Genomic DNA, 20,992 nt, shown 5'->3' with positions numbered 1-20,992 from the left:
TGCAGTGCTTTCTGCAGGAAATTATGTAAACAAATGCAGAGCTAAACATTTTAGTTGAGTGCTTGTTCCATTGTAGGCATTGATGGTGATTACTTTTTAAAATTATTCTTCAATGTCTGCTACATATGTGTGTTTATACAAGTTTGACTTTAATACAAATGAGCTGCTTTAACAAGCTGCACATAAAATGATTATTAACATCTTGGGTGTGTGTATTTTAAACACCAGCCTTTGAAATGTTAATTTTGAAGTACATTACTATATGAAAACAACATTTGTTTCCACTAGCTCTTTATTTTTATTCAGTCTGTCAGTATAAAATTTGGCTGTGGGTAAAATATTAACTACTCAGTTAGATGGTGATATAATTTTTATGAATAAATCTAACTGTTTTAATAGAAAGCTTAAAATAATCTTAAATGCAGTGGAAAACAGAATCAAGGCCTAAAATGTATAAAGTTATTTCAATGTTATAAGAACTCAGGTCCAAATAATTTCTAACTTTCACAAATAGGACACTGTGTCATAAATGTACAAAATACAAAACTGCAATGTTAGCCATTTCATGTGGATAAAATGTTATTTTCCTCCAACAAATTTATTTTTAGTGTTTGAATTCTTGATCTTACTCCTCTGCTTTTAAGTTCTGTTATGATGTGAATAGGTGGTGAAAACCAAGAGGAAGATGTCTAAAACTCTGAAATGATAGGCATGCTGGCAATCCTCATTCAAGCTATTTACAAAGTAACAGCTTCAGGTTAATGTTGTCTTATGTGGGATTTGACTTAATCTATGGAATAATAAAAGTATCGTGTGGGAGCTCAGATTTCAAACTTGTAAAAATGTGATAGATCTTCATTTTTGTTTTCCTGATAGAGTTAAGACAGTGTGGTCACAGGTATTAAAAGCAATTTTACTTAAAACTTGTATTTTATGTTTTATTTCTGCAATACTCTATGCCACTAATACTGTATCATTGTGAGATATCAAACACTTATACTCATATCTGTTCTCTCTACTGTAAAATTCATTGCTGTAAGGTGGGAATTGTGCCTTTATTGTATTTCCCCAGAGCACAACACAGAATCTTTCATGAAGCAGACAGTAAATATATAGACTTGCAGTCTATTGCTTTCTCTGATTTACAAAGACATTCTCATTAGATTAAATCCAAAGCTTAGACAACTGTCCTTATCTCTATGAAAGAAAGTATTGTGACATTACAAAATCAGAAAAAGAAACTGCCTTACATAAATTTAAAATTAGCATAAATGTGTAATATCTGAACTCATTCAGATATTTTTATTTTAGGTGTACATCTATGCCCATCTATGTAGTTTTATGTCTACAGCAAATTCACACACAGGATTCCAAAATACATATTTTATTTAACTAACATTGCTTCTTAGAGAATGACGATAAATTTTATGGAATAACTGGAATAGTACTTTGTCATCACAAAGATAAAGTCCTTCTTGTGTGCTCTTTCTTCTCAGATGTGCAGTAATTTTCAGTTTCTCTTTCTAGTTGCCTTTTGCTCTAGTCCAGCAACCCCCTACTCTTCAGACTTCTCAAAGGTCTCATGATGTCATAGAACTACAGCTTCCAAGGGACCTTGATGATTTTGTTCCTGTGGGCCTCTCTGTCATCACTTGTGATTTGCTCCTTATCTTGTGCCATACAAACCTCTCTGAAGCACACTCTCCAAGAAACTAGCTAGAAGCTTTCCTTGAAATTTTAACAAATCCCCCTTTGCCTTAAATGTCCTTTACTGTCATTTATTCCTAGAATACTTAAATAATTCTTTAAAATTCAATTTAAACTCTTGCTTAGAAGCTTTCCCTCCTTCCCTAGGGCATAACAAATCGTAACTCTCTCAATGTAGCCATTCGGTATCCTGAGTGCACTTCCAGTCTCACATATAAACGGGTTGTGTTTTATTGTCTGTTCTGATCTGTGTCTCTCTTTCTACTACTACACAGTCTTTGAATCTAGGATTCATTGCTCTGTCTATCCTTAGAAGCAAGCATGCCATCTGGGATCCAGCAGGTGCTTAACAAATATACGTAGAGCTAATTCACTCATTTAATCTCCGCAACAGTAAATGTGCATAATTGAAGATACCGAGATCTCAAAAGTTTGTGTGGTCTCAGAAGTTGTATGCCCAGAGAAAGGCAGGTATTCCCTCCCAGTGCTAGGACTCTTTTGTCAAGGGAATATCAGAAGAGTCATTATGTTCAAATAGGAGACAGGAAAAAAAAAGGGGAAGGGGAGAGAAGTCTTGGTGTAGAGATCAGAGAATGCTGCTTCAAACCAAAGAGCAGGAAGATAAGGGACAAGGCTGAGACAACTCTTGTAGTGATAAGATATTCATAGAGATATAGAAAGTAGAAAAATTCTCAAGGAAGACACGAGTGAGTTTCAGCCAATCAGACAGAGTCAAAACTCCTGATTGATATTGCACCCTATTAACCTTCCTTATCCTGTATGTAGGAAGTAGCCAACAGCTTTAACTTTCCTTCTTCCTTGACAGTCCAAATTCAGTGACTGTGTCTAGAGCAGCCATTGTCTCATGTAACCTCTTAGACTTGACATGTGAGGTTGGGAACCACTTGGAAGCATCAAGGAGTATAATTACCTTGGTAGTTAATGATGTGTTAAAGAATGCTTAACTTCCATCACATATACAGTTAAAAACCAGTCTATTTTATATTTAAAAATGACTTTAGAAGTGAATTCTGGGGCTCTATTCATGTTATTTAAAAATGACTCTGCATTACCGAAAGATAATTTTGTCATTTCTCTAAGTCATAGCTCTTGCAGTTCTTTGCTGACAGGCTCCTTGTGAACACCTGTAGTCACTTTTCCTTGCCATGTCTAAAACTCATTTTTTGTGTGTTCTCCAAACTGTATTTTCTCAACATTTCTGTCAATAATCTTCAACTTTTCTGTTTAAATCCTATTATCACTAAGAGCCATATAGTTATTTCAAAACATGAAAAAATGCTTAAAATATCCCTTAATACCAAGCCTCCTTCAGCAACAGACTGTTCTATGACATCATTTATACTCTCTCTCTTAGGATAATGGCTGCTTCCTGACTATTGGCTCGATTAGCCATCTGGTAAACCACAGCTATAAATCTATACTTATTATGTCATAATGCATGTTTCTGCCCATTTATTAAGACCAAACTCTTCAATGTGATAATTGAGGATTTGAGTGGTATGGCTTTTTTATTTGCATGTTTACTCTGCCCTGGATTTGCCCCTTTCCAGCTGCTTCCTCCTCATCTCTCACCTACTTTCTTGGATGCTGCCTCCTTTGCTAAACCTTCCTGAACTAATTCAACATTTCATCCTCTGTGTTTTATAGCACACCCACTGTATCATGAAAGTGTCGGCGTGTACCGGTCTTTCTATTGTACTTCCTTTCTATTCTTGAATTCAAGATTATGAAGAAGCTTTTAATCATCCACTTATTCCACAAGTATAGAGTGGGAATTAAATATATATTTATTAAAGAAATAAGTAGGCAAATAAAATAGTGGCTGTGTGGTTTTTGTGAAAAATTGTTTAGTTTTCTGAGATGATTTGTAAAGTTCTTAAGTCTATATCAATACATCTATGTCAACATAGCTATATCTGTACTATCTATCATCTATCTACCTATCTATCTATTTATAATCTATCTATCTATCTATCTATCTATCTATCTATCTATCTATCTATAAATAGTGAAAAACAAAATGATATTGACATCACTGTAACTTGAAATGACATCATGTATGAAAATTGTAATACCTATGTTACCTCTGTGGAATTAGTGGTTACTAATTTTTTTAATGCAACAATGCTTTTATTTATTTTTTAAATTAGTTTATTTTTTACACTCCATATTCCATTCCCTGCGCCCACATCCACCCTTTTATTGCTCCACATACCACACCTCCTTCCCACCCCACCCTGTCTCCACGTGGATGCCCCCGCCCCCACCCCACCTGACCTCTAAACTCCCTGGGGCCTGCAGTCTCTTGAGGGTTAGGTGAGGCAGTCCTGTGCTGTATATGTGTTGGGGGCCTCATATCAGCTGGTGTATGCTCTCTGGTGGTTCAGAGTTTGAGAGATCTTGAGAGTCCAGATTAATTGAAACTGCTGGTCCTCCTACAGGATCGCCCTTCTCCTAAGCTTCTTTCAGCCTTCCCTAGGGAAATTCAACAACAGGAGTCAGCTGCTTCTGTGCATTAGTTGGGTGCAAATATGTGCATCTGACTCTCTCAGCTGCTTGTTGGGGTTTTTTGGAGGGCAGTTATGATAGGTCCCTTTTTGTGAGCCTGAGGAAAATAAGGTCTAGCTACAGGCTCAAAGTGTGATCCAGCTCAATGGGAGGTCCCAAGGCCTGACACTATTACTGAGGCTATGGAACACTGAATTTTTAAAAGATTTTCACATGCCCACTTCCTTTTGGTTTTACCTTTAAAAAGTGGTAGGTCATAAATCCTATCAACCTTAATTATGGACTGAAATAAAAATGAGATATTGCATATTCACCATGAATATACTATATAGACACTGGCGCTCACAACACACACATGCATACACATACCAAATTTAAAAATTTAAGGGTCAGATCAACTTCTACCTCATTAGAGAAAGTCCCCATCAATAATTTTATTATTGTATAACTTTGCTAAAAATCACTCTGGAAACTTTAATCTATAAAATAAAATTATTTTATTCACTATAGCCAACTATTTTATTTTACATCTTATATTACACAAATGACTTCTTTTATTTCAGTGTTTACCATTCATCGCTCCAGATAAGTGGTAGGAAGTTAACTCATGCTAGGCAAAGCTGGCTGTTGATCCTGTAGGGCTATTGCTCTTGAGAATGTACAGCTGTAGGTGTTTATTAAAAAAAAAAAATTCAGTGCCCTTTCTCTTGTGAGCTGTTTATACTTCTGTCAAATTGAGTTTGCCTCTGGCTAGAATTTTCTTTCTTTCTTTTCCTTTTCTTTTTTCCCAAATCAGTACAATGTATTCTGTATTCTGTGTTCTGTGTTTTATATGTATTTTCCTACCAGAAACTCAGCTCCCAACCTATTTTTGCAAACAAGCCTTTTCTTCCATTATTTAATACCATTTTTGAATAACGTAGAAGACAAATCATTGACCAATGATTTACCCATACTAAGGGTAGATAATGGAAATTGAAATTGTATTAAGTAGACAAGGATTAATTTTGCTTCCTTCCAAAGTATCAAGTAATAGATCATATATAATTGATACTTCCTTTAACATTCATATTCCTTTATTGAAATTGAGTTTAGACTTCACTTGTAAAATCTGTTTACTTTATGTCTTGCAAATCAAGGACTGTTTATTAAATTTTCATGTTGATCAATATGTGTTTGTGGTTGATAAGCAATAGCTGAAGGAGTAAACACGTATATGCTCAGTTAACTTTCCTTTCTATAGTATACTCCATCTTAGTTCCCATTTCTTTAAGTTCCAGGATTGGTGTACTCTCAGCTTGAAATTACAACTCAATCCAAAATAATACAGTGTTTATCTGATTTCTCAAAATGAACAGACTCTCGGGCTGAGTTCAATATTAGGTAGAGCAATTTAAGCATTGAAGTCTTTAATCTCAGTAATGATACTTCTCAGTCTTTAGCCATCTAGGGGGTTATTTAGCCTTGTTATCTTTCACAACTTATTTTTCTGTCTCTTGCTCCATCCATGAAGCCAGGTGGCCAGAAGGCCTAATAGCTGGCACCATTTTTGTCAACAGAATCCAAGCTGTTGCTTTAAAGCAGAATTTCTGAAACCAAAAATTGCCCCTTTCTCTACAGTTCATTTTTAATATAACAAGTCTGCTTTTATTAGAGAAATGTAGTGAATAAAGGGTTCGTGATTCTGGCTGTTTTCAGTACTTCAGAGTGATGGATTATTAAGACTATGCGATGTCAGCATTATGGCCTTTAATCTAAATTTGTATGTATATCCGCACACACTATGGTCTGAGATAAGCAATGACTTTTGCTATATGCATTGTGGTTCCCCACCCAACCCCCTTTTGTGGAAAATAATGTGTGTGGTGTGATGTAGAATCAGAGAGAGAGAGAGAGAGAGAGAGAGAGAGAGAGAGAGAGAGAGAGAGAGAGAGAGAGAGAGAGAGAGAGATTAACATGTTCTAATGAGGCTAGGTATAGTGGTTTAAAAAGATAGGATTTTGCATTGACTTGACCAGAAAATGTTATTTGAGAGTGGAATTTCTGTTTACACCCTGGAAAAGACATGAGCAAACTTTCATTTTATCCTTGCTCTATGTGCCCACTCTTCATTCTTGCTTTTATGCACTGATAAAACAGCCTGCTGTTCTTATTACTTAGGGCTTACAGTAGCCTATTGATTTTGTTTCATGTTATGTTTAAATCAACTGTCTTTATTTTACACTATCCTAAGGGGTTGTTTTATTTACTGAGTTTCCTCTAGATCTGAGGCTCACCGTGTAAGACTGATGAGCACCATCAGTTAAGTGACACCCGTGCTGTTCATGTTGTCGGGCACATCTTGCCCTAACCATGAATCACCTCTAATATTACCCAATCTACTGTATTGCAGGAGAAGCAGAGATTTCTGACAGATGTTCTGCATGAGGTGATGCTCCTTGATGGCTTGGCCAGTTCCCATCCAGTATCACAGGAAGTGCTACGGGCAACAGATATTGACAGAGTCTTCGACTGGATCGCATACAAAAAGGTGGGGTAGATAAGAGCCACATGCTCACGAGATTTTTCACAGTTGGGATAGAGGACGTACTTCATGCTGGAAGTCTTTTTGGGGTTTTTTGTTATTCTTTCTAGTGAATGAAAATAGGTTGTAAGGAGGAAAGGAGTTATTAAGTTCATGGCATGTTATGAATAGGCCTGCTTTATAAATGAGTAAAATGGAAATGAGTGTTTGCCAAATATTGCATGGAAATATTAAAAGTATTAATGAATAAATGTTTGGGAACTTCATTTGAAATTGCTGTACAAATGGCTTTATGTAAATGTCAAGTTTTAGTATTAAGAATGTTGGCCTAACTAGTGACAAACCCTTTATACCAGTGCTCCCTCAATACTTGATTGACTTATGGAAATGGGTCTAGGTAATTCCAGAACACCTGCATCTTATAAGTAATTTTTAATGGAATTTTGGGGAGCTAAGCAGGTTTTCCGGATGATATGGCATAGTAAATAAAAATTAAAAGGTTTTTTGAATGAATGAGAAACAATTGGACCAGTGACTGGATTCGATTGAGTTTTTTCACTGCTACCAGGATTAGGATTTGTCCTTAAATCTCTAACTCTTGATTCAGTTTTTACATGAGGATGTATATGCTAGCCTTTGCATTTACTAGTCACTTACTAGTAAAAAAGAGGGTAAGACTCATGTTATTTTTAGTGTAAATTTAATTACATTCATTGGAATTTCTATGTAGATAATACTGACTCAATAATGTCATGAGTTTTGAAAAATTACTAACGTTATTTTGTCTATGAAATATATTTATTTGTGAGTATTAGAGATAAAAATGATCCATCAGAAGCCCTTGGTATAATGATTAAGCTAATGTAAATACTTGGTTTTGTGCTCAGAAATGATTCTCTAAACATTTACTAGTCAATGATGTAGGTAATAGTGTATAAAGATGTTTTGTTAATTAAAAATGTCATTGCCTTTGATCAAGTAGAGTGTTTTGGATATATGGAGGGATAATATCAATTACAGGCTCATTATGCATTTATTATGCTTATTCTGATTTTTATATGAGATTGGTTTTGCTAGGTTTAGTTTGCTACATATTTAACTTATTTAATGATAGTAATGTTTTAAATAAAACCTAGGAAATATTATATTAAGACATTCCAATGTGATAGTAATATACTTGCTATTTTTCTCACACCTCATTCTAAAAGGCTATTTCTAAATACTTATTTTACTTTAACATGAGTAAAAACATGAAAATATTATTTTGATCAAATGTATTATCAATGTACCTTTATATGGAACACCTAATCCTTTCCCATAGAATTATAATGTTTCAAGATGATTTAAGAGGGCTAAGACTAGGAACAGCAGTAAGTATGACTATAAGGCAATTTTCAAGCTACAGTCTACATTTTGTCAGAAAGGCATAGTAGTTTCTCACTATGAAAAACCAGCAACGTCTGTTGTGGTCTCACAACTACCATGGAGAGAGTTTCTGATGAACATTTTACTAGTTCTATATCATTATGTTTCAAGCATCAGTAAAAAAAAGTAGCCTTTCCTCTAATATTTGAGGTACAATTTTACCACACATGGAACATGTTGAAAAAGGTACCGTTTGATGGGTGCTAACAAATATAGACCATGAGAATACCATGGTAAACCAATGAACAATATAAACATCATGATAAAATCTTCTCAAGCCCATTCTAAGTCCTACCTTGTTCACACTGATTATCCTACAATGAATTAGTTTGCATTTCTGGTCGGTCTTATAGAAACAGTATATATTGCTTAATTTTCCTTCTTTCCCTCATCATATTTATCTCATGACACATACACATTGACAATTCATAGGTAGGCAAATAATTTGTTTATTTATTTACAAAAGAAATGAGCTGTTTCTGAGACGGGTTATTGAAAATAATGCCGCCTCAGGCTCAGCATGACCTCAGGCACCTTTGCTAGCTGCAGAGTCTCCGTTCTTCATCTCTGTTCTGCTTATATAACTCAGAGTGTTGTCATAATGTCTTGTCCCTTTCCCAGTTTTCAGAGTTTGGTAAGTCACATTAGTTTCTCCAGCTTTTTAAATTGTGTTAAATTTTCTCTACATTACCGTAGAGAATGTGGATCAAGATGAAACACCTAGCCATTGCACAGCGCTGAGAAACAGTGAACCATATACATGTGGACTAACTCTGGACTTATTCTGTTACACTCACCTATGTACCTATTTGGCTTTGGCATCCTGTGTCTTGACTGCTGTTGTCTCATAGTTAAACCATGAAGCAAGACCATGTTAGTCCTTCAGGCTTTCTTTCAAAGTCCTTCATTCATTCATGACTTTTGCATTTGCACAGAAGAGGGTCTGTTAGTTCCTACAAAACTTACACTGGGATTTCTAGGATTGATCTGCACTGATCAAACAATTGAGGAAATTAATATTTTTAACAATACTGCTTTAACTGACGGAGTAGACTTCCACTCAATTCTGTCAGGTCCTCATTCTGTTCTCTCGCTGTGTAGTTTATAGCAATCTGTCAAGCCATTTTACCTGTTTATACTGACTATTTTACATTATGAGATATCAGACATGGTATTTTTTTTTGTCTATTTAGAATGAACTTTGTGGAACTAAGAGATTGCTCAGAGGTTAAGGACATTGGTTGCTCTTCCAGAAGATCAGAATTGGATTCCTAGCACTCACATGGTGGCTCACAATTATCTCCAACTCTATTTCTAGGCTATCTGAATTCTATTCTGGTCATTGAGATCACTGGGTTCATGTGTTATACGGATATATATGCATGAAAACACACACGCATACACATACACACATTTTAAAGTTAGAATTACATTTCTTTTTAGACTTCAACATTAAAATAGCTGTCACTTTTTTATTATGAATGCTCTATAAAGACTAATGGAAAGACTGCCTGTTGTAGCTTTTATAAAATCATTAAATTTCCAAACATGGATACAATCTATCTTGATCATTTACATCCATCACCTGCCCTGTCCAACTACTATAAAAACCCCTGGTGGTATCATCCTTCTAAAATTATGCCCCCATTTGTTTATTTATTTATATGTATATTTTTAAATTTATCTGTCATAAGGGATAGCATCACCCACTACACCACAAAAAACTAACAATGACCACATGCATAAAGAAAAGTTACTTTCCTTCCCCTGTTGGCCATCAGTTCAAAGAGCTTCCTAGCCAGAAGGAAAGTCGTAGTAACCCTATTGCAATGCATGTTGTAAATCTGTATTGGCTTGATTTTGTGCATATCTTGTGCAGTAATGCACAGTTTGCTGTGAGTTTATCTGTGTGACAGCATGTGATGTCTAAAGCCCCCTTCCCCATCTTATGGCTACAAAATTCTTTCTCTCCCTCTTTCACAGTATTCCCCAAACTAGAGGATGGCGTTAAAGAAATAAATATTTTAATAAATAAATAAATAGAAATATAAATTTATATATAATATAATATAAGTATAATATAATTTTATATAAATATAAATTTATATAAATATTTATATAAATTTTATTTTATTTATTTATTGTGTTGTATTGTCAAATATTGTCTTCCTAGAGTGTCCAGTTTTAATCAGAGTGGGGTGAAGATTCAGTCAAATCCCTTTCATGTATCAGGATAGCTCTTTATTTTCTTTATGGTTTTAGTCTATTTATGTCTCAGGTTTAATTGACTGACTTTCAATTTTTCAGCCTTCAGCAAGCTACTGACAAACAATATTCAATCCATATCTTTTTTGTAACTCATTGTCCAAGTAACTTCTAAACTTCTAGACAAGTAAACTTCTAAATCCAAATCTAGATATCCTGTACCAGTGTTTAGTGCGTATATTGGTGTTCTTTGGCCTTGGTAATCTCAGTGGGTAGTTATTTCTCTTATTACTGTCTTTTATTTTTTTATTATGTTTTTTGACCACATCATAAAATGGTAGCTTACTCTCTATTTTGATTTTCTAACAATTTGTGCATTTTAAAAACTTTTAAAAATGTTGAATAGTTATCCAGGATAGCACTATAAACTTGGAATTTTTTTCCTGAAAATCATAAAAAATTGAGAACTTACTTTCCTTTTAAAAGCATGTATGTTCTGAGTTTGTAATTTAAGCTTGAGTAAGCTTTGATACTCTGTTTCTGTTTCAAGGACTGGTTCTATTTTATCTAAGATGTTTAGCTTATTAACATAATTCTGCTTAGCCTTTTCTTACTATTTAATTGCAACAAAATCTCCAATGATGTCAGCCCATTCCAGAAACTTTCAATTGGATATTACTCCTATTTGCCTGGTTGTGTAACTTAAAATTTATAAGCATTGTTATCTTCCAAATAACATTTTAATACCATTAACTTTTTCTCTATTTATCTCTTTTATAGATTAAATCTGAAATAATTATTTCTTTCTCCTGAATACTTAAACTTTATTTTCTATTCCTCCCTTATTTTTGGTAATTTCTTAAGATATAAACTAGGGGTTTTAACACAAAACTCCATTTACCAATTTTAATTTTAAATATTTTCCATGAGTTTTCCTCATAAAGTTATTCCCAAGGAAGTCTTTTAAAGTTTGTTACTTATACTGAGATTTCCATTCCATTCGCTTGCACTTAAAATTTTTTTGTTTAATTTTTAACTAACATCAGTTAATTTCTGATTACTTAGAATTTGCCCAAAAGGTGTATGTTGTTTATTTCTGACTTCTGGTGTAGAAATTGAATATACACTCTACGATTAAACTCTTCTTATATATGTTGAGTCTTCTTTTATGACCTAGAAATTGGTACTACTTGATTCTTTGTCTACATCAGTGTTGGCAAGAGTACAAATCTACAAATGCCAATTAGGCATAGTCTATTGACAGAACTATTCAGGTCTTTATATGTTTGTATATTCTATTTTTTAAAAATAAATTATTCTTCTCTCATATATTACAACCTAGTACACCCCCACATGTACCTCCCTTTCTGAGATCCACACTTCCTTTGTTTCTCTTCAGAAAAATAGCAGACCTTTTCTAAATGGATATCAACTAGACATGACATGTTACAGTAAAACTAGGCACAAACACTCATATCAAGGCTGGATAAGGACACACAGCAGGAGGAAAAGGGTCCCAAGAACAGGCAAAGTAGTCAGAGACATCCCGCACTTCCACTGTCTCACAAGAAAACCAAGCTACACAGCCATAACATATTTGCAGAGAACCTGGCTCCGACTCACTCCAGGTTCTTGTCTGCCCATTGGTTCATCATTTTTATGTGATAAGCACTCCTCCTCCTCTTCCTCTTCCTCCTCGTCCTCGTCCTCCTCCTCGTCTTCCTTACCAAATCATGATTCCAAAGACTTGGGAAAAAGAGTAGTTTAGTTACTTGCTGATGTATCTAAAAAGTAATCTTTCAATGTTAATATAGACAATGAAGATTAGAAACTTAGGCTGAAGTATCAGGGACTCACTTTGCTGATTTAGCACCAAACCTTGCTATATGATCAGTATCTTAGTTTACTTCTCCTAGTCTTTAATCAAACTCTTACTCTACACACACACACACACACACACACACACACACACACACATATATGGTACATGTAGATTAGGAGCTTATCTGCTGTGATGGAATTGGCAGGAAATGGAACACCATGAAAATTATGGGGCACATGACTGTGTGTGTGTGTGTGTGTACATGTATATGCATAGTCATGCTCCCCATAATTTATATGAGTGTATATATAATATGTGTCTATATGTATGCATATATAGTATGTATATATGTGTGTCTGTGTGTAAATAAATATATATAATGTAAATAAATATTATCTATTTATGTGTATATATATATATATATATATATCAGTACACATATAATGTACAATATACACTGATCCACTTAACCTATAGGTGGAATGGGTAAACCTTTCTATTTTAGGATATCTGAGTGATTACAATGATGATTAGATATAAATAAATAATAATAGTTAATGTTCATTGACTGTTCAGTCTGTGCTAGAAAATGTGCCAATGTTTTATAACAATATTTTAATTCTTATAATAACAACATGTGGCTTTCACTATTATTATTTTAATTTTAAAGAGAAGTATACAATGATAGTCAATTGAGAGATGATTCAAAGAAAATCAGGTTTAAAAACTAGCATTCATCGTCATTATATTTGATCAGAAAACTTGGCTTTTGCAATCTTTCCAACAGGAGCAGACAAGCCCCTGCCTATTTGCTAGGCACTTTCTACAGAGTCCTGTGGATGTAATAAGAAATGAAGGAGAAAATAAAATAATAGAAATAAATGAGTACAGAAGCCAGTAGATATGTACATTTTAAATAAAGAAACCTAAGTGTAACAGCACATACAATAGGAAAAATTGTATACTAAACTAATTGATAAATTGAGGTATAGTAATAACTGTATGAATGATGAAGTGAGAAATGTGCACCATGCTATCAGAAACCAACCTTCAGTTTCTTAGCTCTATCCTTATCTACTTAATATTTTATGTTGGTGGCATCAGACTAGGTTAGTCTACTCAAGCCATCAATATTGTGATCTTAATATACTTGAAGTTTACAAGGAGAAACTTTCTCTGTCTCTCAAAAGAACTCTGTTTTATTTTAATTTGGTGACTTATTTGACTCATCTCATGTCTATGAGGATATAATATTCTGACTGGCCAGTGTAGGCTAGACCTTGTCCTCAGGGTTGGCAAGAAGCTCATTCCATAAAGAAGGTTCAGAAATGAAACATCATTGAAATTATTAGGAACATGAAGGAACCACATGTGGCCTCATAAAGATCAAGGGTTTGGGGTAATAGACTTCAAGCTGAGCAAGCTGGGTTTGAACTACCAAAGCTCTCCTGTCACAGAGAGCTTATAGTGAGTGTTGCAGGCCAAGAAGATCCAAAGAAGTGCTGAAAGAAGACATGTAACAGTTTAACTATTTTTCTAGGATAAAACAACCCTATGGATATAGTAGACATAGAATTGATATGCCTGATCTGGACAATTTAGACTAGAGACAGGAAATGCAAACAGTAGACTTTCGTAGCTATTTTATGTAACATTTAGTTAAAAACAATCAGTTTCCCATTCTGTGGTTCTGTCCCTGAAGATCTGTTACTAGTCAACACTAACCTTGACCCATAGCCAAACCCTCACTGTATTTATGATTCTCTGACTTATCGTCATATATAACTAGTTTCTTAATACTGCCCTAATTATTTCTACTTATGTTTTTATTCCTCTTGAATTATAATTTCATTTCACTCTAAATAATTTGCAGAGAAATAGATCACAGGAGAATAGAGAGTTATGGAAAATGGAGGTTAGAACTAGTAGATCAGATACTGATTTTTGTGAAGTTGAGTTGGAAAGTTGAAGTTCTTTGAAGAAATACTGAGAGATGTTCATCCTGAGTGATCCCAAGGCTAGTATGAAAAATAACTTCCTAAAATTCTCTTTTAGGACAGAAAAAGTGTGATTGGTACTGTATGATGAAAATACAGATCTAATGAAATAACACATTACTTTATAACTGGAAAATGAAGAAGCATTTATTGAAAAATATAACAAAAAGTAGCAAGATGGCTCTTCACAGACAAGAAAGGCTGTGAAAGATGGATTGGGACAGCATTTTGCTCTAAAAGCACACAGGGAAATAAGAATCAATGACCCAATGACCTGGATGATGACAGTGAGTGACTGCTCATTAAATTTACATATGATGCTAAGGTGGAAAGAACTGCTGCAAGCTCCAAGAGAAGAACAAATTAGACGATGACTTCAGCATTTTAAATAGGGTCTTTTTAAAAGCAGGAACAGTTTTTCAGAAACTCTTATGTGAGTTGGTTTTATTCAGAAGATAAATAAATATTACATAGTATAAAAAAAGAGAGGGATTTGCCAAGTAGAGAAAATCCGCAAGAGCCTGGTGACCCCACAATTTGAAAAGAAACTGGTAATAGAAATTCAATTTGTGAGGATTTTGCTGATGTATTCTACAGCTGGAATCGGACAAAATATTTTTATGGTTCTGACATCCTTTGACATTGAGAAGACCAACCAGGCACTTTTGTGCATCTTCCTTTGATTTCTAAGAACCTCACCCACTGTGCCATCTTAATGAAGCTATGGTGAACACCCAGAGAGAACATGGAGATAGGATGCCTTCTGTTGTAGTAAAACTATGTCTTCCTTTTAAAATGTAACCAAATAGTCAATACAAAGCCTAAGAAATTAAGCTAATGGCTCTAATTAGCATCAGTATAATGGGGGGATCATGCATGTCCTTTAATGAGCTGCTACATACAGCTCATTGGGACAGCATCTTTGCTCTAAAAGCACACAGGGAAATACAACTTTTGTGAACTACTTCACATGCATCACACCACTTATTCCTAATGGAAACCTTGGGATCCATGCATTTTTACTTACCATGAATATTGAGGTTTAGTTTCATGACCACCATGTTAGTTCCATGACAATATTTGACATAAAGGTAAGCTTCAATTCTGGGCTTGTATCTATAAAATAGTCTACACATGACTATATCCTAAAATGAGTTGTGGTGTGAACAATGTCTAAATGTAGCAACTTCAGTTTCTTAGGTCACTTTCAACCCTGTATGTAAATCCTGATTATCTGAAATCTCACTTCTGATGTCAACTCTTTCTCAAACTTTTGACTTCTCAGTTTCATCCCTATGACATACTTGTCTGGATCAATGCCAGACTTAAGCAGAAGTATCTTTTGATGGAGCACACAGAGAGCACTTTCTAGAACCAAGTCAGATTGTACTTCTTTGCAGAAAATTCTATAAAGACTGAAGTCAGTGTAACAATAGCACACAAGGTCCTTCTCCTCCCTGCTCACTCTATGCTGCACCCCATGGAGTTCATGTCTGTTTCCCCATTGCTTCCTATTCTCTATCAAATTCCACCCACACTAGGCTTTTGGTCTGCCTATGTCTTCTATAGATAATATTGTTTTTCCCAACTATGTCCAGATTTCTCTCCTCGGAAGCTTTACTTACACTCCACTTTCTAAAAGAGACTTCACCAAAGCAATGTCCTCATAGTTATTTTCCTTCTATCCCTTTATTTTAATCCACTTGTTCTGCCCCATGATGGGGGTCACTTTCTAACACATTACACATGTGTCTAGTATTATGTGTGTGTCTCATCCATTTAAATATGATCTTTATAAAGTGAGACATCTATTTCCAGATATCTCTATCTCTCTCTCTATCTCTCTATCTCTCTATCTCTCTATCTCTCTATCTATCATCTATCTATCTATCTATCTATCTATCTATCTATCTAATTAGTATACAGTAGGCTCTGGATATGCATCTCTTGAGTGAAATTAAAGAAGTTGTAAGAGAAGCCACAGGGGCAAATATCTGCAGTCTCAGCACTGTGTGGAAGCTGAGACAAAAAAATTACTGAAATTTCAAGCCCAACCTGGTCTATGCAGGAAGTTTCAGACCAGTTAGTGATTTGTGGCTTAGCCCTATTTCAAGAATAAAATAAAATAGTAGAAATATTATTATGGTGTTTCAAGGTAAAGATGATTTCTGTTTATTGGAGTTGAGAAAATCGAAGCCCCTTAAGGAGTTCAAGCACAATCCATGAGTTTCAGAGGAGTAGGGAATCATGACTTACCCAGCTGTTCTCTTCTCTGACGTGCTCTGTCTTGTTTAGTTGGACTGTTCTGGGGCTTGTAAGACCTCTTCTTTTTTTCCTCTTTATTCTTCTGCCTCATCCTCCCACTGGCCAAAGTTTTCCAGTTCTGACTTTTCCAAACTGATTCTCCCTCTGGGCTTTAGTTTTCTTATTTGTAATCAACTAATATTACTACTATATATGACCTTATCACATGAATCACTATTTTGACCTCTTTAGCACGTTCATAAATGGTATAGAGTAGCTGATATGTACATCGATTGACTATAGCACCTGTGATCCTTTCTGTAAAACTGGTGGACTTTTAGTTACACAGAGTTCAATAATAGCTAATGATAGCATTGGTTGTTCTTTGAGGAACTGCCAGGAAACACCCAATATCTTCTTTAATCTCTCATCCATTAAGGTAAATGGTATTATCTCTAAGTCATATAGGAGTAAGCAGAAGCCTGTAGAATTTAGTGATGCGTTCAGGCTCCTGGATGTCAGAGTGGAAATTCACATCTCAATTATAACTCAGGATCTTGTTCTACTAGAATACTTTTCTACTGTGATATTGCTGTATTAGAAAACACAATTGACCTTACAATCTTTTCAGACACAGCACGTAAGGATTTTTTTTTTGTGAATCAGACACTAATATTTTAAGGTAAGTAACATGTTGACAGACAAATAAAACAAGGCTTATAAAATCTGGGAAATAATAATCAGTGGTTATGGTCTTCTCATTAAAACATGAACAAGATCAATGACTAAAAAAAAAGATTATCCGAAGGAGAAAGAGAAGAGAGAAGAGAAAGGGCAAGAGAAGGGTGAAGAGAAGAGGGAGGAAGGGAGAGAGGGAAGGAGGTAAAATTAGGTAGGGGGAGAAAGAGAGAGAGATAAAAATGAGAGGAAGAGGAGATTGATTTAGAAGCATTTAAAGATAGAGTCTGTCAGGAACAGCTAAGATGTACAACATACACATGAATCCCCTGGAGGCTACAGGGCTAAGAGGTGATTCCATAATTGGCGCTAACATATCAATGGTCATTATAGCTAGCCTGTTCACCACTTTTTTGTCAACATTAAGGTCAAAGCAAGATAAATGGCCCCAAATTACAGGAAGACATCTCAGTTAATATCAAAAAGAGCTTCTTGACATAAAAGGGAATTAAGTATTTCAATAGGAGCCATAGAAAAATTTTTATTCTTTGATAGTATTTAAGAATAAAATAGAAAAATCTGCCCTCAAATTAGCTAACTAAATTGGAGGACTACTCAAAAAAAATTCCTTCTGATCTTACTTCATAGTGCATAATAGAAAATGGGATAAAAATTCATAGTTTCTGAAATTAATTTGGCATTCACACATTTATGTGTGAAAAACCCAAATTCTCATTTGGTCTTAAACACAGATATATGAATGGCCAAGGAAGCAACTACTCACTCCGTAGATAATATTATAAAATCTAAAGCTAATTCCCATCTGTGTCTGAGGGTCTACTGCTCATCTGCTACAAACCATCAGAAGAATGTCTGCACTGAACACACTTGCCTCTCTCTGAGCTTTGTCTCTGCTTTGTTCCTGGCCAGGGGTAATGTTAAAATGTCTTTCTTTTATGACCTTGCAAAGAAAATGGGCAAAGTAGGAAGAGGTTGTTATATTGACTTTTTTTGATAAATGCCTTTACTACTTCCTGGTAAATTATTAATTTGTGCATTTGGCTGATGGAAGGGAAGTGTCTTTCACATATATGTTTGACAGATTCATCACTGCTCGAATGTATTTTTTTCTTTTTATTTTTTTTTCTCATTAAAATCCCAATACTTCAGACATTCTATTTTCTGTATTTCACATGCACTTCTGCCTATTAAATGTCCCTTTCTGATTTGCCATCTAAGTGATGAGACTGAAAGAAAAAGTATGAACTTGATGAAAATAGGCATCCAGTTATTCAATGGTGTGACTGCCCAATTAATACTATTCAAAGGAGGCTTACTTACATCCCTGTATTTGGGGCATCAAATTGGTTTGTTGGTACTGATGATTTAGATTGCTGCTGTCAAATCTATCTGCTGCATACAGCTTTTGTCTTTCTCACTGTACTGCAATGCCTTAGAAGGGGCAACTGTTGACTTGGGCTTTATTCTTCTGTTCTTTTCTGTGCTGTCTCTGTGAAAGACTAGTGGTCACTGGTTTAGGAAGCATAGGCCCAGAGGAGGGTGAGTCCTTGCAGATATTCACCTTCTGAGAGACTGCTGCTGCTTTTGTTGTGAAGTACAGTTCTTCAGTGTATTGGAAAATGCACAATTTGGATGACTTTTATAATGGCTCAGATATGCTAGTTTCTACCAACAGTTATAACTAAGAATAGAAAAACAATTTAATTAGTATACATGGAACTATAAAAGAGTATTTCATTTCTGAAACGTGCTCACCCTGCAACTGTGTGTTCGCTCTAATCCCAGGGAGCTTGGAGATTGCTTCAGTGAGTCTCAGGAAGGAATGGGGCTCCAGGTTACCCAAGGTCATTCACACAAGTGCTTTGTGAATTTCAAGTCATTTTATAAAAGAATATTGAGAGAGACATGGCAAAAGATGAAAACTGAAAAGAGTCAGAGGAAAGCCACTGTATATTTCTCTGGACTAGAATTAGAAAAGGTAAAGGTTGGCTTCGTGTGTCTACATTTTTGTTTTTTTCAGGATGATAGGTTTCTGCTATAGCTGGAAGGGGAAAAGCCAATTTCAAAGGCTAAAGAAGCAAGGTTCTAGACTTATGGAATGTTCTACTGATCAAAAACACATAAAGAAAGAAAAGGGAAAACAAGGACAGTGTTTTCATATAACAAAAAAAAAGATTATTTATAAAAACTGCAGATTTTATTTTGGATATAGTGTTGATAAATGTCAGATATAAGATTGGTAAAGAACTTACCTCATTATGTAGGCTGCCATTTTGTTCTATTGACAGTATCCTTTGCCTTACAGGTTTTCATTTTCATGAGGTTCCATTGTTGATTTTATTACCTGAGCTGTTGTCTGTTAAGGAAGTTACCTCCTGTACCTGTGCATTCAAGGGTGTTCTTTAGTTTCTCTTCTATCAGATTTAGTGTATCTAGTTTTATGCTGAGGTCTTTGATCAACTTGGACTTGATTAGATGACAAGAAACCAAATAACCCCACTGAAATAGGTCACAGAGATAAACAGAGGATTCTCAACAGTGGACTCTATGATGTCTGACCTAGCCAGTACCCCCTGGAACTTGTGTCTCTAGCTGCATATGTATCAGAAGATGGCCTAGTCGTCCATCAGTGGAAAGAGAGGCCCATTGGTCTTGAAAACTTTATATGACTCAGTACAGGGGAATGCCAGGGTCAAGAAGTGGGAGTGGATGAGTACAGGAGTGGGTGGGGGAGGGTATGGGGGACTTTTGGGATAGCATTGGAAATGTAAATGAAGAAAATACCTAATTAAATAGAAGAGAGATGTTCAATATCCTGGGTTATAAGAGAAATGCAAATAAAACTACTTTGAGATTCCACCTTACACCTTTCAAAATGGCTAAAATAAAAACTCAAGTGACAGCTCATGCTGTGGAGGATGTGCAGCATGAGGAACACGCTCATATTGCTGGTGGGGGTGTAAACTATACAACCACTCTGGAAATTAATTTGTCAGTTTTTCAGTAATTTGGGAATAGTTCTACCTGAATACCCAGCTATATAACTCTTGGGCATGTACTCAAAAGATGCTCCACCATTCCATAAGGACACTTGCTCAACTATATACATAGCAGCTTTTTTTTTTTTTTTGTAATTCCAGAAACTGGAAATAACCTAGATATCCCTTAAGTGCCAAACGGAAAAGAAAAATGTGATACATTTATACAATTGAGTATTACTCAGTTATTTAAATAAAATGACATCATGAAATTTGAAGGCAAATAGATGGAATTAGAAAATATCATCCTGAGTGAGGTAACCCAAACACAGAAAAACAAACATGGCATGTATTCATTTATAAGTGGGTAATAGCTATAAAGGACAAGATAACCATGCTATGACCCACAAACCCAAAAGAAGCTAAGTAACAGAAGGGATCTAAAAGAGGATGTTTGAATCTCACTGAGAATAGGAAAGAAATTAGACATAGGGGATAGCTGGGGAGTGTGTGTGTGGGGGGGTGGGACTTGGTGTGACAGTAGGTACAGAGGGAAACAGGAGGGATCAAATGTGGGGAAGATAAAGTGACCATAGACCAGATTGAACTTCCGAAACCTCAAAGCCAAGACCACCTAGGCCACCCCTGTTCTAACCGGGCTAGTAATGCCATTCATCATGGGTATGGGGGTAATTTTCATTCAAACCATCACAGCAATATTACATGTTAGATGTCAAATTCAAAAGGGCTAGCCACTCTTGTCTTACTACCTGGGGTGACTTGATTAGCATCAGTCAAAATGTGAATCCAAAGATTATCTAGTTCTGTCCTTAGTAATTATACTTACAAAGCACCAAACAAA

General features: G+C 35.2%; 1 protein-coding gene across 1 annotated transcript in view; it reads left to right on the top strand.

Moving 5' to 3' along the window:
- Trhde (thyrotropin releasing hormone degrading enzyme) overlaps positions 1–20,992 on the top strand; it is a 398,108-nt gene that overhangs the window by 239,148 nt on the left and 137,968 nt on the right. The window contains exon 6 of the mRNA XM_021175200.2: positions 6,629–6,766. Within this exon, the coding sequence (XP_021030859.1) occupies positions 6,629–6,766 (138 nt within the window). The remainder of the gene's footprint in view (positions 1–6,628; positions 6,767–20,992) is intronic.

Source organism: Mus caroli, chromosome 10 (genome assembly GCF_900094665.2).
Source record: "Mus caroli chromosome 10, CAROLI_EIJ_v1.1, whole genome shotgun sequence".
Lineage (NCBI taxonomy): Eukaryota > Metazoa > Chordata > Mammalia > Rodentia > Muridae > Mus > Mus caroli.
The sequence above is the reverse complement of the archived record's forward strand: the minus strand, read 5'-3'. Positions and strand labels throughout refer to the sequence as shown.